Raw genomic sequence first — 24,849 nt, 5'->3', positions numbered from 1 at the left:
GCACCCGCCGCGCGGCACGGCGACGGGCGCGCGGGCGGGGCCTGGCGGTCCGCGCGCCCTGGCGGAGCTCGGCGGGCGGTGGGCGGGGCCACGGCTCGTGCGGCGGAGAGCGGCTCGCCCCCTTCTCCAGGTCAGTGCTGGCGCGCGGCGGGAACCGCCTGGCCCCTCCCGCGGCGGCGGCGGCGGGCGGTGCGCCACGGGGAGGGGCGGGGCGGCTGTCCTTGGCGGCTCCCCGCCGCCGGTGGGAGCTGCCTGGAGCTTGTGCTGGCGGAGGGGGCTGTGTAGCCCCTGCCGGGACCCCCAGCACCGGCGGGGGGCGGCGGGCCGGGCCTGCGGGCTGGGCCTGCCGCTGCGCCTGCGCGAGGACGTGGGCGAGCCGGGGCGGCCTCGTCCGCCCTCCCGGCCGGCTCTGGTCCTGCAGCGAGTGGGAGGGCCCCGCGGGCACGGCCGCAGGCCGAGCGAGGGGAGACAGTTTTAGGGGTGAGGAAGAGCCCAGCCCGCGGAAGGGAGAGGACTGGTTTCGTGCCCCATCCCTTCCTCCGCCCCCGGGGTGTCCCTGCCGCCGCCGGAGCAGGAGGGCTGCCGGGCCGCTTCCCTGCCTCCCCCTCGTACTCAGGTACTGCGGCGCCGCAGCCCGCTAGCCGCTCCCCTGCCAAGCGCTCCTCAGCGGTGGCGCAGCTGCGGCGGGAGCCGAGCGTTACGGAACAGCGGTGACGCTGGGCCTGGCGGTGGTGGCTTCCCGCGCCCGCCAGGGGCGCCCGTCAGCCGCACGCCGCCGCGAGGCGGGGCGGGGCCCAAGCGCCTGGGCTGCCGCCTCGGGTGGGGGAGGTGCTGGCCTCGCTCTTCCTGCGGAGGCGGGGCGCTTCTCATTCCGATTGGCTCCCTGGTGGCCTGCTTCCCGCCCACCCCGGCATGCAGCCAATGGGAGCAGGGCCGCTCCGCTCCCCCGCGCTCCGGGGGCGCTGCCGGGGGTGGGGGCGGGGCTGTCGCTGCCACGGTTTCCCTCAGGGGAGAGGAGGGGCCGGGCCGGGGCAGAGTGTGCCAGCAGTGAGGCGTAGGAGAGCAGGGGCTCCTGATGGCGGGGCCCGGGGGCAGCCGGATGAGGCCCGTGCGCCTCGCCGCTGCGCGGCTCGCAGCACCTGGAGGGACCGGGCAGGGCAGGGCTGCTATGTCCGCCGGCAGAGCCGGCTGGGTTTGTTCGTACATCTTGCTGGCTCTGCCGCAGTAAGCTTGGGGTCCCGGCTGGAACGGCAACGGGCGTGAATAAAGTGTGTCTTGTATCAAAGAGACGTTGGAAGCTGAAGTGCGGGTTTGTGCTGTTCGGAGATGGCTCCCGCTGTCTCGTGGTGGCGGCTCTACATCCCGCTCGTTTCTCGGGTTGCTCTGTTCCGCGCTCCCTGGCTGGGCGCCTCTGCTGCTACAAATCTGGCCTTGTGGCTCCTCGATGGAGTTTAGTCTGTGCGATCCCTGCTTCCTTGTAACTTGCTGTAAGCCCGTACAGTTGAAAAATCACCCCTGGGATCGCTGTGATTCAACACAAGGTTTTGTTGGCTCGGAAAGTACGGATTTACCTGGGATTTGCGAGTCTTCTTTCCGCTAGTTACCCTGCGCTACCCTTTGCCCTGGCTCTCAACCATCTCGGGTTGTAGTTGCTGGTTTTTTCAGCTCTTGATTACCCAGAGGCAACAGGGCTTTAAAAAGGTAAATGTGCCTTGTCCTGGGCAGAGTCTTCTGGGCCAGTTTTTAAATACAGGACAAGTTTAATAATTAGATTATTCTAATAAGTATGCAAATAACAGGCTTATAAATTGGGCAAAAAGCTACAAGTGAAGAGCATATAAAATTATGCCCAATATCAATTACTTATTCTGTGGTAGCCTAAAGGTGGTTTATGTACTTTTTTTTTTTGTGGAATTGTATGCCTCTCACCAGAATTAGTGTGCTCCCCTTCCATTAAGTTATGTCAGGGTGAGGTTCGATTTTAGTTTTTTTCAAGTTGTGTGTGTATTGTACTGGCATCTAGGCATCCCTGTCGGAATGGAGGGCTCATTCCAGTCAGCACACAATGATTTGTTCTCACAAGAAAATGCTTATTTGAACTATTACGTTAAATGTATGCGTGGTGTTGAAGATCCTTCTTTACACAGTTTTTGAAAAATATTCTGAAATTGGCAGTTTTTTCAAACTATACAACTTAATGACTTTTTTCTTAACAACTTGCTGAAGGTGGATTTTGTGTCACGAGGGAAATGTTTTGGTTAATAAAAGCAGATGGGGGCAGGGACTTGACACTGCAATTTTCCAGCAAGCGAAACACACCCACTGAAGTATTCAGTCTCCTGTCTGTGAATGCTTTTAAACTTTATTTGATTAGCTGATATGTCGCATAAATATAATAAGCTTGCTCTTAGTCTGGAGTAACAGAATAAGGGCACTGTCGCATTTCTGTCAGCACAGGTAGATCTGTAAGCAGGCTTTGGGGTCCCTGTTGCACCAGTGTGTGCTCGCAGGATCAAGACGGTAACCTGATTGACTCGGCTCTTACTCTGCTTGTGACAGATGAATGGAGCTGGGTCCATGCTTGCCTGTTTGCGATACCGCAGTTTGAGTTGATGCTGATCAGTGTGTGTATTCTGTAGGTGACATTCCCATACAAGCCCGTAGTAATCGTTGGTTTTATTATGTATAAAATAATCATTCACAGAGTCTGATGTCCTCTTTAAGGTGTGTGCTTGTTCATGAGTAATTTCGTCAGTGGGGTTACTGAGAGTGCAGACTGCTACACAGAATGAGCAACAGAGGAAAAGATGACTGCTTACATGTTGACATAGCAACCAATTCTACTTTTTCACGGTGTGTTGCAAGCACACAGCTCAATAATGTGTTTTGATCTTAATTAGAGTATTTCCATAGCATGGAAAAAAAGCTGTTTAATCCCAACAACGTTTATTTGCTTAGAAGTACTAACACATGTAAAAGGAATATGGGTCACCTTTTAGATAAGGGGAAAATAATATTATTTCTTTCCAAAGGGTTGATGGATGATTTTGTTTGTTTGTTTTAAATACAGTTCTGAGGGAAGCAATGAGACTGAAACTTCTGCGCCTCCAGACTAGATCTTTCCACTCTTTAACAACAGTATGCCAACAAGAAAGCTTTAATAAAACTGGACGTCTGCTATTAAAGCTGGATAATGAAGTTGACAGAACAACTCACAGAACAGCAAAGTCTTGGAATTTGTATGCTCTGAAAACTGCTTCCCCTTGTGTGACAAGTCAATGTGTGCAAGTCAAGAATTGGCAGTTGCTCCAAGGAAATGTACCGGTTTTGGGAAAAAATGTTTGTTATCAGAGTGGGGAGGTTGTTTTTTCATCCTGGAAACATTTTGGTGTGGTGATGACAGAAAACTACAAGCTCAATACAGAGCGTATTATAAAGCTTTGGAACATATCATCAAGATTTTACTCGGTTGTATCAGCTGGTAAAATTATTCCAAAACACGGTAACCAGCCTGTTAAGAGGCCACCAAAGGCATCAAGGACCAAGCAGCCATCCAGAACTAACCAGCCTCTACTGTCAGACATGGAGGTAAGGTATAAAATTTACAGTCTGCGTAACATTAAGGGAACTTCATCAATTTAATTTAGATTCAGATTTTGGTTTAGATTAACATTTTTATGAAATTAACATGTTTATTTGGTGAGAAGGATTTCATTATTTACTCTAGTGTTGGAACTCTGCAAACAGAAACAAGCTTGATAGCAACTAGTGTGTCTGGTATTTTGAAGATAAAATGGAGATTTACTAGCAATGTGTAAACAAAAGTGGAGGGAAGATAAGTGGTTATTAAAGCGGAAAGATTAAATCCATTAAAAATCATTTTAACCAGTGCTCTCAAATCACATTTAATATTGAGAAACAAAGTCTAGCTTTCAGAAAAATTTAACTTTCCTTAGGTATCCTTGCTTGTCCAATTCTACCCAGTTTTTAAGGTCTCACTCAAACAGAAATCAAGATGAAAGTAAATAGTATAAAGTTTATATCCAGATTAAGTTTCAGATGGGAAACGGAGGTGCATGTAGCCTGTGTTACTTGAGGAAGATTATTCCATGTGTAGAAATAGCACCTTGATCTCCAGACTCCTAAGTCTACAGAGTAATTGCAGCAACAAACTGTTTTGGGTAAAATGAGATATGATTAAGTGGAACAGTGAACACTTGTGGCTGTTTCTCCTTAAGGTAGTTCTTTGCAAGCCTCAATACTAGCCAAGGCAGACCTCGAGCATGCTTGAATATAAGATTTCCAAGGAAAATCCTGGTGTCAGAAGTGTTACTGTTCTCCTCAAGCTATAACAACAACTGAGTTCCAGGGTATTGTTAATAAAATAGAGTTATAGGCGAGACTGAAACAAGTATTGTGCTTTCAGAAATAGCTTCCACATTGCATGATGTGTGCTGAATGTGAGCACAGAAACTGCAGTTTTAATGGCTGCCTTCTCATCATCAAAGCTTCTGTTTAATATTTTGTATGACAAGCAGGAGTATGCTTTAATGTAACATAAAGACTCCATTATAGACAATGTAGTTCCCACTTGTATTTTCCTGTTGCTTTGAAAAAAGAAAGTGAAGAATATTAGTCCTGAAACACCATGTAATGTTTCAAGCTTGTTATTCATGCTATGACATTACATTCAGAGGTTGCTTCTTTTTGTTTTTGGGTGAAGTGACTTTTTTTTTTTTTTGATTCTTGAGGCTTTTAAATGGCATCATCAAATGCAAACAGTTTCTTTGTTTGACTTTTTCATATATATGTATGCAAGTAATATGCACTGCTATTTTGACTTTCTTCCATTGGAGAAAATCCTGCCTGATATACTGAAATAATAATATACTTTCTGAGGGAGCTTCCACATGGCAAAATGCTGTGCCAGAAATCACATAAACTCAGACCTAACAAAAACATTTGCTATTTTTGGATAAACCCCATGTGATTTTGTCATATATATAGACCCATCTACAGGGGTGCGGACAGGCTGTCACCTTGACTGCAGGCTGATGGTATTTTGGAATAAGAATTGTGTTTTTTACCTCTTTGTTTATTTCCTTATAGATATGTAGTATAGAGAAATAACTTAAAGATGTAGCTGATTTCTGCAAGATGACTAACAGAGCAAATGGAGAACCCTTGAGGTTTTTTTCAGCACGCTGTCAGTTTTCCCTAAATCCTGGTGTTACGAAAAAGCTGATCTTGCCTTCCTGTGCACGTGTTAAGGTCACCAAGAGCCCTCCAGTAACGCAGGCCCTATTGCCAGGGCAGTTACCAAGGGGCAGGCTGCTGCATCTTCTCCTTCCCCGTCTGCTCTTCAGACGCCACCTCTAGGCCCACTCCTAAGGTTTTCAGTCAGATGAACCCCGAGGATCTCTGGTGTTTTGAGTATGGAAGGGCCTGACAGCTGACACCTTTCTTTTGCAGAACAGTCTGTGAACGAGGTCCTTCCCACCCTTCCCCAGCTTTCATTTTCATGTGCTGTTTACAGGCAGAGTGCTGAGCACCAGCAGTGATAAAGGGTCGAAAGACCAGTTTTTCAGGACGATGGAGGAGTTACTTGAAAGCAGTTAACTGGTTTAGTCAGTCCACCAGTGAGTAGTAACACTACTCAGTTTAGTTAATCTCATAAAGTCTGATGGCATGAAAAGCCTCTGAGCTAATTTTTAATGCTGTAGCCTTGTAGTCTAGAAAAAGCTTGAACATCAAGTAAAGATGTAGTATTTACTACCCTTAAGGTAAAGACTGATTCCTATGGTGATGTGAGGATTTAAGTTCATCCTACGGGTTTTCTTTCTTAAAAATGTTTGTATGCTTGAAATGGAAGGGATGGGCTAGGGAGAATTACAGTTCCATGAGCCTGTGCAGTTGTTGGGGGTGTAATGATATAGAAAATGAGTTGTTGAGGTACTTAGGATGGCTACTCAAATAGCTGTTGTGGTTTTCTGAATAGAATCTCAATGAAGCCCCAGCTGTAGGCAGAAAGGAGGAGGGTGGTGAGTAGCTGGAGTTTCTTTCTAGCACTAGTACAGATCTTGTATTCTGTTATTTTGAAGTTTGCAGGTGAAAGTGACATAGCAGAAAGCAGGGGATTAATGTTGACCAGCCAGTTAACACGTCTATTTTAGGATTAGCTGAATTGCTCATCAGAGTATAGACTTTTTGGCTATATCTCCACCAACTATCATGGGAGCTTAGACATCTAGAGAGCCTGTGGACACGTATATTTTAGGTGTCTTAATCTCAAATTACCCCCAATTCAAATGTTTCCCATCAAACAAGATTTTATTAAAAATTTAAGTGAAACACAACATTGTAAAAAAACCAACCAAACTAGTGCATATCCAAAATGCTATTTCAGGCATGTAGTCTTAGCAGCAAACTTCTGGTTCCAACTAAATGTGAAGTCCTTGAAACCAAAATTGCAGCAGTAAGACGGAAAGTCTGTCTTCTTGTGCATCCGCCTTGAAATGAACAATAGCACAAGTAATAAACTATGGGAAGCATAGAGCAGGATAGAGATTTTCAGATTATATACTAGCTAGTAGATAAATTTGCTCCCTTAGCTCTTGACAGAAGAGTTTCAAGACAGAGAATGTGTACTTATGATAACCAGAGCTTTCTGGAAGAATCTGAAGTACATAATTTGCATGGGCGGTTTCGAGATTGAGAATGGATTTATACAGATGAAATTGTGATAATGCATCTTTTCAAAGGTACTGCAGCAAGGGAGCTGGAAACACAATTCCGCTCCACCGTTAACTCAGCCTCGTAGCACAGTCATGGAAATATGCCTACAACATTGCTCATTGAATATTGTGGTTACTTTTAAAGTTTATTTTCTGTTAGTGATCATTGAATTAAGATTATGTGTAAGCCAAGCTTTGGAAATGATAACAGAATGTTAACATTAAAAAAGAAAAGAAGGTTTAAATGTGTGGCCGTGATTCTGATGACTGGTGAGTACAGCACCTTTTTAAGCCTTGCTGTTTGATAGTGTAGGAGCACTGAGAGAATATAGTCTGGATTTTAACTTGAAGTGTATTGTGGGTATAAATGCTTGCAGATGAGTACAGTTCTTCTGTTCATTTGTTGTTAGTTACATCCCCATTTGTATTAGTTACAAAAAGCTGGGAAGTGACTGATCCACAATGAGACGCATTGCTTTCTGGATATCTTCCACTACATTGTACTGAAAAACATTATCATGGGACATACATGGTATCAGAATAAAGAAATCCACTTAAAATGAGTAGTAGAATTTGTAAATCGGTTTATTGTGACTTGTTTGATTAATCAAGAAAATCTTTATACAGATGACTTTCTGATTTCTTTGCCATGCATGAGTCAGTCTCATTGCAAGTCAGTACCATTTTTCCAGTCATTTGTTTCAATATGGCATTTTAGTTACTTATAATTGTGGAATATTGAGACAAACTCTGGCCATTGTATACTGTTTGACTGAGGTGTTGGTTGAGACCATGTTGTTAGTGCAAGATTCAGTTCAGGGGGGACACTGTAGATCTGCAGCACCTACAGCTGGCCCAGAAGATCTGTGACTTTCTGTGCTGTGGTGGCTTGTGCCATGGGGGTTACCTGGGCAGTGAGCTTTGTGCTGGGAAGAACATGATGTTTGTGGTTGGAGCTTCTGTTTGATAAGCAGTCTGGGATAGTTGAATTCCATTTATCTTTAAAATATGGACCTTAAAGCTGATATTGGGGGTGTCTTGCTTTTGATTTCGGTGGTCAGCCAAGTATGTCATAAGCTGTAGGATGGGAGGGCAGTAGCAAGTGTAGCTCTACTGTTAAACATTTGTTTGGCATTCAGGGAAGAAGGGTTCACTTTGTGGCTCTGTCACAAGGTTTTTTTGTGCAACTTAACTAATGTCACCTGGTTTGATCTCAGTCTGTGATTTGCTTTCCCACTTAACAGGGAACAAGTAATCTCATGAGTATTTGTACACCAGGTGTACAGCATGGCAATGGTATTGTAGAAAAGAGTGAATAAATGAAAAATGTCACTCATGATAAATTTGAGGCAAACAACTGTCTTATGAACATCTTTCTTCAGCCATTCCCTAACTCAAATCTTTATTCCTTTGGCACAGAATCTGATGCAGTGCACAGCCTTTGCAACAGCAGATGAATATCATCTTGGTAATCTGTGTCATGACCTGACTTCACATGGATATGTTGAAATAACAAGTTTGCCTAGAGGTAGATTTTTGAAACATATTAAAAGCAATGTTATACCTTGGGAAATGAAATATGGGTGAGGTATATAATTTTTGTAACTTCATGTATTCTTATTCTGGTAGTACCCTGGAATATATCACACTGCCTATAAAAATATTGCTGTGCTTAAAAATTCTATTTGATTAAAAATCCCACAACTAAACCTTTCAGAATAGCAATATAACCAGCACTTCCTGTTACCCTTTGATAATTTTTCCCAAAATTACAATTACACTAAAAGTATTGAAAAATTAGATGCATACAGGAAAAATAAATTAGGAAATTTTCTGATACAAAGAATTTCTATAGAAATTTGCTAACTGAAAAAATTCTGAAAGTTTTCTTTAATTAATCTTCCAGTAATGTGATACCGTAGTGCTTCAGCTGTCAAACAATTTTGTAATTTGAAGTGTTGCCTCTTATTTCTGTAGCCACACTTGTATTAATGTGAATCACTGAGGGTTGGGGAGGAAGGCATGCAAGAGAGAGTCTTGCTGACGAAGTGAAATGAAAAATATATACACATAAATGCTTAGTTCTAGTAAAGAGAATGCAGTTGATACTTTTTTATTGGGCCAAATATATCCTGGCAATTCTTGAATGCTTCACTTAGCTAGGCTTCAGCAAAATAATTGGTTCTGGTTTCCATACAAAGTATCTCTGAAGACTTGGGTAAGTAGGGCTTGGAAGTAGCTGAAGTATACTACTAGAGAAAAACAAATGGAGCTTTTTATAGCTGAAGGAACCTTATGCCCTAGAACAGCTGTGATTTTTGTATGTTGGCAGTAGAATGCTTTTTTTTTTTTTTCTTTGAATGAAGCTAAGAGAATGACAGATAGTGTTTATGGGCATTTCAGTAGAGGTTATCAAGTATCTGGCTGCCTCTCAAACACTTAATAATCCAAGTGAAATAATATTCCAGTGTGTCTCTTTTAAACACAACATTTACTAATAATCATCTTGCTTAGAAAGGTGAACATGGAAAGACAAGGTGCTGTAGAGTATAGTTTTCATGTTCCTTTGTAGTTCTTTGTATTAAAACCAACACTGGTTTCACAGCTTCAGGATAGAAACTTTGTACAATTCCCAGCATGACTGTGAATTATTGTAAGGCAAATATTGCTGTTGCTGGTATTTTGCCCTGGGAGTGTGGATTTTGCAAGTTCTTTCATTTCTTCGTGGTGTGTTTTTGACTTTTCACAATAGATATTCTGTTTATCAAAAGTTTGGAGGAAGTAATGAAAGGATGTTGGATTGTGCCAGCAGATCTGATGGTGGTTGGCTTGTGCATGTAGCAATGGTTGGTTACCAACTCAAACATTGAATCTTGGAAAATCAAAAAATATTAGCACATAGAAATCTAAATCAGCAATTATTGTGTGGATTTGTTGCTTTGGAGTGTTCTTCCTAAGCATTAATCTTGTTTTGACCTCTTCAAAAACATTTTAGAGGGAGATCCTGTACCTTCATTCACAGTGGACCAAATTCTCTTCAATTGCCTGTGTTTTGGCGGGAGTGGATAAATAAAGATAAGGGTGATATTTGAAAAGGCAAATGAGAAAATGCAGACAAATGTTTCTTCCAAGGTGAACTCGAACTTCACACCCAAAACTTGCTCTAGTGATTCATCAAATCCTGTGTTTCTGAACTGGAATAGCAAGTGAAAGAAAAGTCTTTAAAGGAGTTCATACAGACCAGCTGTGTGGTCTCAATTCAGGTATTAGCAAAAGTGTATCCGATACTTAGTCATCTCTCTGCTGCCTTATTCTACCTGGCCTCGATGGCTTGAGCACTAAAGCAGAGAGTGGAATTCATACACAGGCTGGATCTGATGCCTTGTCCCTTGACTTGCGATCTTTCTGCAAAGGGGTTGAACTTTTTAAGGCTTAGGTGTTAGGCCCTGCAGATTCTTCTTTGTGGAGTCTCACTTTATAATAGAGGTAGGGGGTTTTGCTGATCTAGCTTCCACTAGTTCTGCAACGAAGTGAGTCATGCTGGCAAGTAACCTTTTTTTTTTTTGTCAAAACCACATCAGGACTTCTAAAACTTTATCTACATTAGTGAGTAGTACAGTGGAGCAGACCTGTAGGGAAAAAACCAAAACCCTGCTTTGAGAACCCAGCATCCAGATTTTGTAAGTTTTGGGGCATTCTACTTACACTAGCTAAAGTCTGGTCCGATGTGACAAATGCCCATTAGCGTGGAGTACCACAGGTGCGTTTTTGGAACTCCTCTTTCAGGTTAATTTAATGCAAAGAAGTACAGTTTGTGTACTCTGACGGCGTTCTGCAGTGCACATCAGAAGTGTGGTAAATGATGGTGGACAGAAGATTTGTTTTAAAAGCACACTCCTGCTCGCTTTTGAAGACTGGAGATGTACCGTACCCTCTCCTATCTTGGGGATATACTCTTTCAAGTTTCTGACTATCAAAGCAAAGTCAGCAAAATTTGAGTACAGATTAGTCCCTTACTATATAGAAAAGAGAAAGATCTTCTGGGCAAGCAGATTTGAATGGTAATTTCTCTGCAACTGTGGACAGACTTCCATAGTTCAGTCATATTGCATGTCCACTTCTGTATTCTGTTCCTGGTTATTTACTCTGCCCAGCATCAGGTTTCCCTTAAGTCTTTTGTTCTTCAAAACTGTTGCATTTTCTTAACTAAAGATTGCAGTGAAGTTCAACATAGCGGCTGAGTCTGTCTAGAGTGTGACACTTCAGAGAAGCAGTGTAGTTTGATGTTGTGATTGTTTCCTGGCAAGCATTTCCGTCCGAAAAATAAGATATGGGACTGACTGACATGTTAGCATGTAACTGTTAAACTGGAATTATATGCTTATTAGCTATCATGTTTAGAAATGTGAATAATTCTTCAATTTTTTCATTTATTTCAAACCAGATGCTGCAAACGTTTTGGTGATTGGTACTGAGAAATCTGCAAAAGAAGATGATCGTGGCATGATTTTTTTCTTCAGGTAAGTTATAAATCATGCCTAAAACATTGTTATTATTAATAGCAATGAAAGAAGTAGTGCAGCTTGCTAGATCATTGCATCATATTACCTCATGAAACTCAAGGAATAACTGTCCAATCAGAATGATTTTTAAAAAAATCAGAATTATTTAAATGGTTAAAAAAATAACTTATCTTCTCATGTTTTTTTCATTAAATTATGATTAAAAGCAACTATTGTGTAGTTTTTGTGAAGATAGTATTAAGTTTCTTGATTCACAATGACAAAAATTGCCACTATACAATTTGAGTATTGCATTGAAATACATTTAAAACAGTATAATTACACCTCACTTTTTTCTTGAATTCACAGGGAAGGGGCTGTTGTGTTTTGGAATGTGGAAGAGAAAAGTGTAAGTAAAGAAAAACATTTGTTAAAACGTCATATGCGAATGTTTTGTCAGTCCCACAAAGCCCAGCATGGTTGGGCTTTGTCTGGTAGCTTGGATCTGTCAATGAAGGAAAAGGACTGATTCTTCTCCTAATGAGTGCAGGTGCTTGCCTGCTGCTGCCCTCAAGTGTGTGGGTTTCTGATATATCACCTTTGAAACTTGACTTTCTGCACAAAATGAGCAGATAGAGGTGTAGCATACAACGTGGATAACATTTTCTACTTAAGGCCAAAAATCTGAAACCTTAATCTAGTGAGACTGACAAAAAGAAAATTCTTGCAGCTCTACATCCTGAAGAAGTAGATCAGAAAAATCAACCTGTGAATGGTTGTTTGAAAGGCACTGATGTAACAGAAAATGTGTTAGAAGAAAACGATCATTCTAGAGCCATTGAAGTTAAAACTATTCAAAACTTACTTTTGGATAACTTTGAAAGAGACAAAATTTGTAAGCAACTTTTTAATACTGTTTTGTGTTTCTACCAGTTAGCAATTTTCCTGAAGGAAGATTTTTATTGGTTGGTATAATTGTTAAAATATGTTGATATTGACACGACATACACATTATGATGATTTGGTGCTCTTTGCTGACCAAGATGGGTATGCCACAGGCATATCTATTTTTATGAATATATGTATATATTTTTTAATATATTGATTTTTATTACTGTGGTTAAATAAAACTGGATTCTAGATACAAAGAGAAAAATTATTGACCTTATCTGTAGGCAGAGTGTGTAAAATTAAATGGTGTATTAAATAGATGATATTGAGATGCACAGAAGTTCACAGGAGGATTTTCATTAAGGTAGATGAAAATACAGAGCAGTTGTTTCCAGACATGAACAATTTCTAGATTCAAGTTCACTTTTTCTGTTTCAGACCTGAAATGTTCCTGATTTCCTGTCTGGTTTGGGGGGTTTCAGTATATCAGCTGGCCTACAAAAAGATACTAGTACTCCCTTCAGACCTTGCCTGTAGCACACTTAGGATGCTATGGCTGTAACTGCGCTACCGATTCACAGGTATTACTGAAGACTAGCTGACTAACTCCTGTTGATTTTTTTGAGTTGGGCACCTCTACCCAACTGGGGTACTCTGAAAAATCTTGTTTTGTTGTACATGCTTAAGTACCTTTGAAAATTTGATACCACATTTTTCTTGTCAGTGCTAGTAACTTTAGTTGGTCCTTTGCTAGCTTTATTTATAAAAGAAGAGGAAAACTGCCTCTTTCTGCTTATTGAAATCATAGTCAAAGTTTTAACCTCCAAACAACTTGCTCAAATACAGGAGGTATTTTTATGCACGCGTTTTAATGAACTGAAACAAAAAAAACACACCACCAAACTGGTCTGTAGAACAGAAACTGAAAGTAACTCAGTAAAACAGAACGTAGAGAATCACTGTGAATGGACAAAATTGCTTTTTAAAAGTACTCCAGAATGACTATTAGGAGAAGAAAAACTCTTTTAAACTAACAGACACTTAACAGAAGAAACAATAACTACACACTGATCATGAATAGAAATTTAAAATGTAAAATACCGTTTTCAAACACCTGAGCAGGGAGGTTGTGCAACAGCTTCCCCACCAAAAACAGCAAGGGCAAAAAGCAAAGCTAGCTTTGAGGTGTAGTTTCATCTGTTTTTTTAAAAGGAAGTTGTGTGACATGGTTGCCTGTAATAGCAAGAGTTTGCATTTAGTGAATCCAGAACATCTCATTAAATGAACTGTGTCACAGGTAGGCCCGTCTATAAAATTAGGCTGGGCCTAGAAGAAACTCTAATCAGTCAGTGGAAGCCTTTTTCTTACTCTGAATAGATAAAAGAAAGCTGCCACTGAAATACCATTTCTCATTATCCAGAGCAATGGAAGAACTTTGCAAGTACACATATTACAAGACATACGAATTTCACAGAATCAGTTATGGTCTGTAAAGCTTTGTTAAGTCTTGCTCTCTACTGGCCCTGGGAAGCCTGAGCTGGTTGTAGTTCTGGAAGGGACTGTTAGTCTATTAACAGCATAATTATTACTGTATTAGTAATGACTTCACAAAGCCAGCTAGAGCACCTGGATCCAAGTGAACACACTCTTGACGTCTGGCATGTTACATCATGGACTGGCTATTAACTCTGGCATTGTTCTAGTGGGGTTTGCATTGCTGAACTGACCCTGGACACGGCATAGCTGGCTGGCCGAGCTGACTGGCCGAACCACAGATGCTTCCTTGTTTAAAAAATGAAAATAATTTTTCACACCCTTTTTTACCACAATTCTTGGAATATATAGCAGGTAGTAATCATGCTAATATTAAATTCAGGATTATGAAACAAGCAGTTGCAGCTGTAGGGTTGGGGGGTTTTTAGTGAAAAATGTTACTGTCTTACATAGATAGTATCACCAAAATTCTTGAAAGCAATGAAGAAAGCTAGCACTGCAAAGAAAATCCCTCTTGCAGATGATCCAACAGATTTTTTTTAGAGTGCTGGAGAATACGCTTCATGAACAATTTACTAGCATACAGTTTTGCAGTAAAAGATTAACTATTATCTATTATTTTGAAGAGAGTGTTTTTAAGTATGACTTAGTAGATAATTAACCTCTTTAAAAGAACTCAGGCATCAAAAGTGTATTGTGGTGTTTTGGTTTGTTTTTTTTTATTGGCTGTTGTGTAGCTAAATGCCTTTTAAAAACCTGTAGGTGAGTGCTTTTTTTAATTCAGAATTTGTTCAAATTGCAGAATGATTTGTATGAGGGGAGCCTCGTAACACATAGAAAGGAACAAGGATGAGGGATACCAAGTCATACGTCAGAGGAGAAAGTTTTGTGAGAGAAAAGTATTCTTTCTTCCTGTATCAGGTTTTAGTGTGCTGGAGAATAAAATGACAATGAGATTACCTCTGCAAAGAAAATTGCACATTTAACTGTTTACAGGGTTGAATGTGGGCAGCTGAAACCATTTTTACACGTTTCTGTAGTGGTAAAGGATTTCTGTAGTGTAACCCAGCCTCTGGTAGCTGAGACAAAACTATTGATTTTAGCAGCAAACTAGTAACTTTGGGAGAAACAGCCACCTGATGTACTTATCCTGAAGATTCATTCCCACAGTCAGACATCTGCCAAAATCTTGCACAGCTCATTGTTACAATACTGAATATGTCTGCATTGTCTTTGCTGCTGCTGTAGTTAATCCTTACCCTGTTTTATATATGCAGACATTAAATGACATTTTAGTCTTCACAGATTCCTTGCAGTTGTTCATAGCCACAAATCCTTCCACACAGATAACGGATATCTTCAGTAGTAAACTGTGTTAATAATCTCTTCATTACTTAGCACACCTATTCATTGTTATTTAAATAACTTCAGCATGAAAGCTGAATTCATCAACCTATTATACGCTAGATCTTTGTAGAGTGATAGTATACTGCATGTTAACTGTTCCTATGTGTGCATTGTCTTTTTCTTAGATGAAGAATATCATGCGAGTACTAGAACAGCATGAAATTCAGCCATATGAAGTTGCACTGGTCCATTGGGAGAACGAAGAGATGAACTACAGAATAGGAGAGTAAGTATCGTCAGGCACTCTTGATATAAAAGCTAATAGACATCTAAAACAAATCCAAGCAAAAGCAGCTAGTAAAAATATACTTTTCCTTACTTTTTTTCAAATGAGTAAAATAAGGAGAAAAGAGTAAACCTAAATTGACAAATTTTGCTGAACTGCTAAACTTGCAAGTAATGGCCTTTGTGACTTGGTTATGCACTAGATTTTGTAAATTATGAAGCTCCATCCCCACACAACTGAACATGTTCTTTAGCAATCCCAAACAGAAACTATGTACCTCATAGAAAAAAAAAATATGCATTATTGAGACAAATCTGATCTTAAAGAGGATTTTCTGCATAAGCTTTCCTTAATGCCTTCTAGGTAATTCTGCACGTACTTCACTTCCTAGGAAAGTTACCACTTGAATACTGTGGAACAATAAACTCGGCAAGTTGTCTTGCCTTGTTAAATAATGTGTTTTGATCTTGGGGAGCAAATGATCTCTACAGAAATATTTCTTAATGTAAATTATTATAAGAATTATCTGTAATTTTCCAACAGCACCAAAAAAACAGCTCCTAGACAGGACACTATAACACTAGGAGCTGAGCTAATGAGGTTTAGCTTCTTTAAGGTAACTTGATAAGAGGACAGGTTTTTGTTTTTTTCTGGCCATTTGAAAACTGCGTGTACTATCCAGTTGTGTAATTTGTGATTCCTGACATATTCCACTGTGTTTATGCAAGTTTCATAGTGAGACTGACATGATAAATTGAAGGACTCTCTTGCCCCCTTTTCTTTGCTGCTGGCCCCCTATGCAGTAGAGGTTTCAGGGAAAGTAACATCACAGCAGGGAAGGAGTGATGTTGATAAAAGTGACAGAAGAAAAGGAAGACAGAAACAGAAGGATAACACAGGCGATAGAGAGCAGGAGAGAGGCGAGCGTCCTGCTTACTCTGAATTATCTGTATGTATATAGTAGTGCTGCAGTTACCATGATAGGTTGGTGCAGTTTCATTTAAACCTAGAAAATTCGGTCATAATATTAGTCTTAGACTGAGGAACTAATTTTCAGTTATTTGTTTTGGTAATTGCCAGGTTGAACATGAGTAAAATGCAAGGATGGGGATGATATCCATATAGATATGGCATGTTTTATATAAATAACCAACCAGCCTTTCTTGCATTGTTGATTGTTCTTTAAATGTGCCTTTGCTGGTGGCTTAGTCAATGAAGATGCTTCAATCCTGTTTTAACAGAGGTCAGTCAAAGCTTCATAAAGGAGAAATCTTGTTAAATTCTGAGCTGGATAGTGATGAAGTTGTTCTGCAGAAATTTGCCTTTTCAAATGCCCTTTGTCTTTCTGGTGAGTTAATATTGTTTGTAATATCAGCCTATGCTACAGATTTTATGAAATATCATTATAAGTGTGATTTGTACGGTGACATGTTGGACAAGACTCGATGTCTGGTTTAGGCAAACTGTGCGTCAGTGGGAGGATTCATTTTCAGAGCTTTTACCTTGTTTTCTTTAAATTGGAATTACCTCATGCAATGCAAATCATCTTGAAGATGAACAAAGCACATTAAGAAACACTTTGCAAAAGACACACATTCTGCTGGGCATCCCATTCCCCACCCTTGAAGACTATTCTAGGATAGCAATGAGTGTAGAGTCCAGTATTAGAAAGCTGTCAGTAATCCTAGGTAATTCATCCTGACACCATTTCCTCTAATAGAAAAAGGTAGATGCCAGGTAAAGAAGTGATTCCCAGCTGGGGAGGTGTACCAGTGTCAAAGGTGTGGACCAGAGTTACAGGTAATGTTTTCCAGGCTTACTACCCGTGGCCGTGTGCCATAGGCGGTACTTCTGTCAGCAGTCAGTGGGAGGCACTGGGAAGTCAGGCTCAGCAGTGGTGCTGCTGCTTGAGGAAATACACATCTCTGCTGCTTTGGACCTCAGCTGAGGCAGGAAGTGGGAGTAGAAGCGAGCAGCAGTAAGGATGTCCTTGAAAAGACCTTTAAAGGACATCTGGTCTGTCTATCCCTACTGCTTTTAGAGTAAATTAAAGGATTCGTGTAGTATTTGGGGAAGTGTACCTTTAAACACAAAGGACATCAAGAAACAGAACAAGTGATACACCATTTGATCAAGGAGTACAGCATAACTAAATGGCTCTTGACTGTTGAAGGAAGAGCTATTGAGAAAAAAAGCCTTTAGTTCTCTATAGTTTTCCTATTCATAAAGCCACTGCATGGAAGAGTGATAACACATATAATGGAATTTGTTCCCAGGAGATAATTGGTACCGATTTATGTTAGTGTGAAACATGCACATCATAAAGGAAAACAGTTCAATAATGTTCAATAAAAATAAAGGATGCAAGTCTAGTCCAAGTCAAATACATGACACAGCAGAAACCAAGCTCTGTCAAATAATTGGTGATAGCTGAAATGCCTATTGGCTTTTTTTCAGGGGCTAAATTAAATGTCTTTTAAGTCACTGACTTGGATTAGGCCTGTGTATTCAAAAGATGTGAAAAATGCTCAGCATTGGATTTACTTTCAGTGTCCTGACTAGATAATACTATCGATTACTACCACGAAAGAGTTCGTTTTGACAATTAAATCTTCCCTGACTAATTTTTCTGAGTGAGTAGGGTTAATTTTTGATTTGTTACTACTTCATTCTTGTCTGGGAACCTGCAGACTAAAGAACAAAGGCCTGAGTTACATCATCTTCTTGTAGAAACATCTTTCCAGGCTCAATCCTGAGGCATAGTAGAATTTGTGTTGCCATTGCCTGTGCTGAACAGCTTCCACAGAAGAGAAGTTATATCCTCAGTGAATAGTATATTCACCTAAAAACAAAATGGGAGATTGCTTAAGTTTGGATTTAGCTTCAACAAGTACACATGGTGTGTCTATGCAAGCTAATTCTCCATGATCTGAGCATGCTGCATCAAATGCTGGGCAAATGGAGAATGAGAGTGCTGTGGGACACTAGAAATGCAGTGGAGACTCTTGAGTGGCACCACATGAAGTCAGCCTGACTCATTATCTCCAGCCTCCTTGGAATGTTGTTTGCAAAGGCGTCGTACATATAGTAGAGCACTTAAACACACAACTTTTGAGCTGAAGCAAAAACTCTCCAGGATCTGAACTGAGAGCTGCACTCAAGGTGGTTCTGCATGCAGAGCTGTGTCAGTGCCAACCCAGGCTTGTCTGTAGATGTAGGAACATAGATTGTATAATACTAATGGTAACTTGCTATGAATAACGTTTGTATGGATCAATGTGTCTTGAAGCAGCATGTTGGCAGATTTAAAGTCACAATTACTTGAAAGCAGATATACCTCTCACAGCGTTCTGCTTTGTCACCTCTGTGTTGCAGTAAAGCTGGCTATTTGGGAATCACTATTGGACAGCTTTGTGGAATCTATCCAGTCAATTCCCGAGGTGAGATGTTGTCTGTACCTCTCCTCTTCTTTTCTCCCGTGCTTTGTAAATTATCAGTCCAGATACAGCTGAGGATATGGAAAAAGCAATGGAATGCTTAACACATTTGATGGTAAAGCCATCAACACAGAGAAGCTCAGAACACCTGCAAAGTGCTGAGACAAGAAATCCTCAGTCTTCAAAGGGCTGGGAGTGGGGTTCTGCATTGGAATGTTTCCCGTGTTGTGCCACTGTCACATGTGTACACGTAGCAGGACAAGCAGCATTTAAAGACCTGGCCAAACACAGTGTGTGGCAGCTTGGGCTGAAAGTAATGTACTTTAACTTGAATATAATGAAGAGTTTGAGTGAATTACTTAAACCACAGTTTTTCATGAGACTTAAAGTACAAAGTCCGTATGATGTCGTGTATAAAAATGAGATTCGTAGGGTTCAAAAGAGAAATCATCTATTTTTTTTTTTTAATGAAGGAAATAAATGGTAACACATTGTTTGTTGTAAGGAAAAAGCCTATAAAAAGGCTAAGTAGTGGCAAGGTAAAAGAACACTGTCATGACTTAAAAATAACAATGGTAGGAAGAAAAAACAAATGATCTCTTGTTCAGGAAATCATTCACAGAAAATGCTCCAGGACTTTGTATTGATACTGATGGCGTACTCAGTGGTTTATTGAAAAACCTGGATGAAAGTTGCATGGTGATACTCTTACAAAGCTAGATAAGCAAGGCACTAAGCAAACAAAACTCAAATGTTAATAGTATGATATGCATTCAGATTTTAACATATACATATTTCAGGCTGTAGAACTCCAGACTTCTTAACTTCTAGTACATGCTACTTGATCAAGCAGTGGAAAACTTCTTAATTTGCAGATACTGAAGTCACGAAGGAAGGTGAAACTGTCTCATGCAGATGTAATGCAGAAAATTGGAGAACTCTTCGCATTAAGGTAACTTTTTTTGGTTACACCCAAGACACTGTATTACACAGAACTTAAAAATTCAGTTATGCATGATATAAAGACCAGAATACACACTAAACACAGCGGGGTGGGGTAGGAGGGAATTCTTCCAGCCTTCTTTTGGCTGGAGACTGTGTGTGCTGTTAGTTAATCAGAGGACCCCCTGGCTCACCATCTCACCACTGGAATCTCAACTATAGACGGGCATTAAGAAGCGTATTGTAAATGGCCAAAGTCCACACCCTTTGCCCTCCCCAGGTCCAGCAACACATCTCTTATAACCACTAATTACAGTAGATACTAGCATATGCAAAGGATACTAGGAGGACGCACAGGAGTAGGTAGAACTATTAACTATGGCCTGGAGTTAGTAAAACTTTTCTGAGAGTTGTTTTCTTCCCTTCACTTGCTCAGAAACTACTGCTACCTTGTAAGAATTTAATGGGAGGTTTTTTCCCTCTCAAGTGAATTGGCCGTTGGGAATACAGAGCATTACACTCTCTTTTACAAAAAAAAACCTCAAAATCAGTGAAGAAAGAGATAAATTAAAAAAGCAATTCCTATTTTAAACATTGGATTTTATATCCCTACTTGAAGGACAGTTCAGTAATGAACAATGATGTTCTAAGTGTCCAAAGATTTATGTGAGCAGTAGTTGAAGGTGGGAGATTTTAGCTCTCAGACTTTATAATGGTTGAGGCAATAGCTTGGTTCTGAAAGAGGTGCTATGCTCACATAGCCAGCGTGCAGTACCAGTCACACTTAAGAGTTCTGAGATAGATAGAAACAAGATGTTAAGGAGCTCCACAGTAACTTGAATTCATGTATTTTTTCAGCAAGCTACTAGCATAGTCAAGGACTTCTTTGCAGGTATCAAAAGGTAAGGAAGGTAACAAGTTGAGAAGGCAGTGTTGCCATAAGGCAAAAGTCTTCTGTGCTCAAAAATGTTACACAGGACAGTATTCTCAGAATAAGTTTCAGGAGATGTGACTGATTTTAAACAATCACTACAATTGTATTTTTATTATGAAAGGAGACTCTTTTCATATTTTACTTAAAATTACAGGAAAATTTTCCTGTTTCTTTTAACTATGTCAATATTTGTTCCTACATTCACCAAAAAGAAGTTTGAACTACTGTCATACCCATTCTTTTTAGACACCGTATAAATCTGAGTTCAGACCTGCTAATAACACCTGACTTCTACTGGGACAGAGAAAAACTGGAGGAGCTTTATGACAAGACTTGCCAGTTTCTCAACATAAATCGCAGAGTTAAGGTAGGTGTCTTCCTGTTGTGAGAATTTTCCACGCCCAGATCAGCTGTCTTTGGCTCAGCAGGGTTAGACTGCTCCATGAATGTCTGGTTTAATTGTAGAAACTGAATAAAGAACAATAGGATCCTGTACACTATCCCTTTTTCCATGTGTTCGTAACCCACTCGCATCTTTTACCCAGTTTAGGTTAAGAACCCTGCCTCACATGAATGGATTGCATATCTCCTGAGCCACTAAATTAGGCTTTAAATACTTATAAGAAGAGGAGATCTAATTCTTGTTCTGAAATGTGTGCAAGAAAACAAGTTAAAAAAAAAAATGAGATGTGAAGCAGTCTTCTTACTGACATGATCATTCAGGTCAGTTCATTGAAGGGTGACATAATCGTTATTGCTGAACCAGAATAAGCAGCATGAAAACTACCTCTTCTGGTGGTACAGCAACCTTAAATATTTAGTTACTTTCGAGGCATTCCAGTAAGCTGCACCTTCTTTTGCTTGTGCCTGTTTTCATGAGTAGGTATCACCCAGCAGCAGTTTAATACCTGCAGATGCATATCTAAATTTCTATTATTTTTGTGAACCTACTGAAATAACAGACTCATTGATACCAGAACTTCTGTTGCTTGTGCATGTTGCCTTACAGGACTTTCTGTTCTATTCTTTTGCAGAAGAGCATTAACACCTTTCTAGTTCTGTTCAGTGAGCCCTTCTGTGGATTGTGTTCCTTTATTTAGTGAAGTCATTCCACTTATGGAATCCAGATTTGCCATGTATTTGGAATCTCTTGCAGGTAATGAATGAAAAGCTTCAGCACTGCATGGAGCTGACAGACCTGATGCGAAATCACCTAAATGAAAAGCATGCTCTACGCCTCGAGTGGATGATAGTAATACTCATCACCATAGAGGTTGGTGGTTTTTTTCCACTATCACACTGAAAATGTAGTAAGAAGTGCAGTTTACACCGTTCATAATTTGAGAATCCAGATTATTTTGTTAATGTACTGTAGTACAAGGGGATTAGTCTTCAGCTCTTTACAAGCAACTTTTGAATTGCAGCTCGTTATTTTTCAGATTATCTCGTTTACAGCGTAAGCTGTTTTAAGGATTATTAAATTAAATAAAAACTCACGTCAATGTGTTTGCTGTTCCACAGGTTCTGTTTGAACTTGCAAGGGTAGTTTTCTGACGACACAATAAACTCAGGAAGAAGAAAACTGACAAAACCATAAAGACCATATGGCCCAGAAAATTCCCGTCTATCATACGCTTCTGGAGAATAGTGGAATCGTGTCTCTACAGATATGTACATCTTCTACTCAAATAAAAAGAAATAACAAATCAGTCTGTGAACATTATTCCCAACTGCTGGTAGAGAAGTCTTAATCTATGGATGTGCTAGTGTAAAGCTGAGATATGGAGGATACATTTGTAGGGAAGTTCTCTTGTGAATAGGCCCAGATGCCTGCAGGACTGATGCAGGGAGAGATTTAGCTTTGTCTCCTTAATAAGGAAGGACAGAAGGATGGATCCCTTCCGTGCTGACTGCATTAATTTGGTGAAGGACTCTACTGCCTTGTCCCCTTGACAGTTAAAAAGATGCTGAGGACTTAGCTACTTTGTGCATTTCTGACTGATGCTGAAATTTCGCCTCGTTTTCCCCAGCTCCTTGGATAGCCATGACACTGTCCCAGGCTTGGAAACAGCACTACTATTTGTTCTCCTTAAGTTACCTGGCATGATTTTAATATACCTGGTAGGTATATTTAATGTTATGTTCTACCCCATCACAAAAAAGTATTTACATACTTGTGTGGGAATACATTTATTTAGAAGGTATTTATATGAAAGGGGAACTAACTGAACTTTATCTGAGGTCACAGGAAGCTGTGGCAGAATGAGAAACTAAAGTAAGGTTCACAAAATTTCTCTATTACTAGACTGTCCACCTTATCCTACTACCTGATTCTTACCAGTACAAGTTGCAAGGTGTGAATTAACATAGGGTAAGATGTCTTAATTATCCTCCAAGGTAAAAGTTTCTTTTTTTTTTTTTTAATCTCTTCCTAGTCTACAGGTCTGTAGATTGCTGTCTCCAGAATGTTATCACTCACGAGAGGATGGTGGGGTTTTTTTTCCCCAGCAACTTCTCTTTCTAAACGTGTTTTCAGGAACTACTACACAACGGCTATTTTATCACCTTTTTCAAAAATCAGGTTAGCGCAGTTAGTTAGGCAATAGTCTCAGGAACATAACCTAAGAATTTCATTAAAAGCTCCCAAAGCACCATTAACAAGCCATGATGACTAAATTGAGGCTAGAAATACGATTATGTATGTTCTCTCTTCACCTGAAAGCAGTATTTCCAAGCGCAATATTAGACTCCTGTTGAATAAATCAAGGCAGAGCTAGGAAAAACATCTGACTACAAACCCATCCTTTTGCTATAAATTACGTTACCAGTGCCACAGGAGCCTCTTAGGAAGCAGCAGTGCCTCTTAAGAGTAGGCTTTCTCCTCTGAACAGGTCATACCTGGAGGTCTTCATTCTGGAACAGCTCAACTACCACTGCTCTGAACTGCTGAGAAGGTCTGAACTGTCAGCCCCACTCACAGAAGTGAATCGGTCAGCAGAGCAGCTTGGTGACAAAGTCTTAGAGCACACTGCGGAACGGCTCCTCAGTACCCATCTCCTGACTTACACAGGCTTATTATAGAAACAGTACATTAGATACTTTATGCAGTAGAAAAACTTACCAAGCACCACTTAATTCCAGTAACAGATAATTAGGTTACATTTTAATTGTAATTTTTCTAGCATGTTTTTCATCCCTTTAGACACATAGGCTTTTTTCCCCCCATGTAAGTGTAATACTTATGCTCAAGAACATAAAGAACCTCATTTGAGCTTTCACAGCACGATACAGAGAGCGGAGCCCTCCTGTGACCAGAGAGCACCTGGGAAACTTTCCCCACCTGCAATTTTTCATCTTTGTTTCTGCTTGAACCTGGAGATCCCATGGGGGTCCTGTGCGAGCATATGCACAGCCTGACCCGGGGGAAGTTCTGTGGCAGAGGCAAGATGAGACTCCAGTTCCAGAAGCAGCACAAAACTGCCTCAGCTGTGAGAACACGCCCATCTTTCATCTGCTTCGTCCACCACATACCTTCATAGTGTAACTGAAAAATTTTCACTACACAGTTTGCACAGTTCAAGTCTTCACCAAAATGGGTCTATTCTAACCAGTAAGAGTCACCTGGGGCGAGGGGGGAAGATGCAGTAGAAATAAGTACAGAATATACAAGAAAAAAACAGCAATCCTGGTGTACCGAGAACTCTAAAATTTTAACCTTTTTAACAAAATTAAGACTGAATGGCAAAATTCTGTTCATATGGAACCTTGTTAGACCATCCAACTGCACAGACTGCTTCTATCTGTGGGTTTTTTTCCATCAGATGAGGTAAAGGACAACTTATAGATGATTTTCTTTAGCAGATCTGCTAGAAAGTTGTCACAAGGCTAGCTATTTGTAAAACGGCAAAGAATGGTGAGAGTCGGGGACTCCTGACTTCCAGTCCCCTTTCTGTGGGGTAACAGCTCTACTGGCTGCAGAGTCAGTCCCTGTTCCCAGCCATGTGGTTCAGCCCATCAGCCCTGCGGGCTGGATGAGCCACTGCATATCCGTGACACCTCCCTAGATCTCTCTGCAGACGTAACTTATGTTCAGTTCAGCCAGCACACACCGGCTTCTCTGAGAAGGATGCCATTCTTGCCAACTTCAAGCGCCTGCCTGAAACAAAATGACAAGAATGCTAAAACGTGTAAGAAAGTCTCTCCTTCCTTATCCTGCCTTAGTGCTAGGAACTGAACAAACTTCAGCTCAAAGTTTCACTAACAGGGAAACAAGCCAGATACT

General features: G+C 40.6%; 1 protein-coding gene across 2 annotated transcripts; it reads left to right on the top strand.

The window, feature by feature from the left end:
* The first annotated feature begins 45 nt into the window (after window positions 1-45).
* On the top strand, window positions 46-22,276 carry RMND1 (required for meiotic nuclear division 1 homolog). Of its 2 annotated transcripts, XM_068414250.1 has the most exons (12): window positions 46-130; window positions 3,071-3,588; window positions 8,154-8,262; window positions 11,179-11,254; window positions 11,606-11,645; window positions 15,154-15,254; window positions 16,496-16,602; window positions 18,630-18,694; window positions 19,567-19,643; window positions 20,814-20,934; window positions 21,724-21,840; window positions 22,089-22,276. In XM_068414250.1, the coding sequence occupies exons 2-12, from the start codon at window positions 3,085-3,087 to the stop codon at window positions 22,119-22,121; spliced, it is 1,350 nt and encodes a 449-aa protein (XP_068270351.1). In that variant the 5' UTR covers window positions 46-130; window positions 3,071-3,084; the 3' UTR covers window positions 22,122-22,276. The 2 variants fall into 2 exon arrangements, with proteins under 2 accessions (XP_068270351.1, XP_068270358.1); XM_068414257.1 differs by lacking the exons at window positions 21,724-21,840; window positions 22,089-22,276 and adding an exon at window positions 21,113-21,274.
* The last annotated feature ends 2,573 nt before the right edge of the window (window positions 22,277-24,849 follow it).

The sequence above is a fragment of the Nyctibius grandis genome, chromosome 1, assembly GCF_013368605.1.
Source record: "Nyctibius grandis isolate bNycGra1 chromosome 1, bNycGra1.pri, whole genome shotgun sequence".
In the NCBI taxonomy this organism is placed as follows: Eukaryota; Metazoa; Chordata; class Aves; order Nyctibiiformes; family Nyctibiidae; genus Nyctibius; species Nyctibius grandis.
Note: the sequence above shows the minus strand (reverse complement) of the source record. Positions and strands in the feature narration are given on the sequence as shown.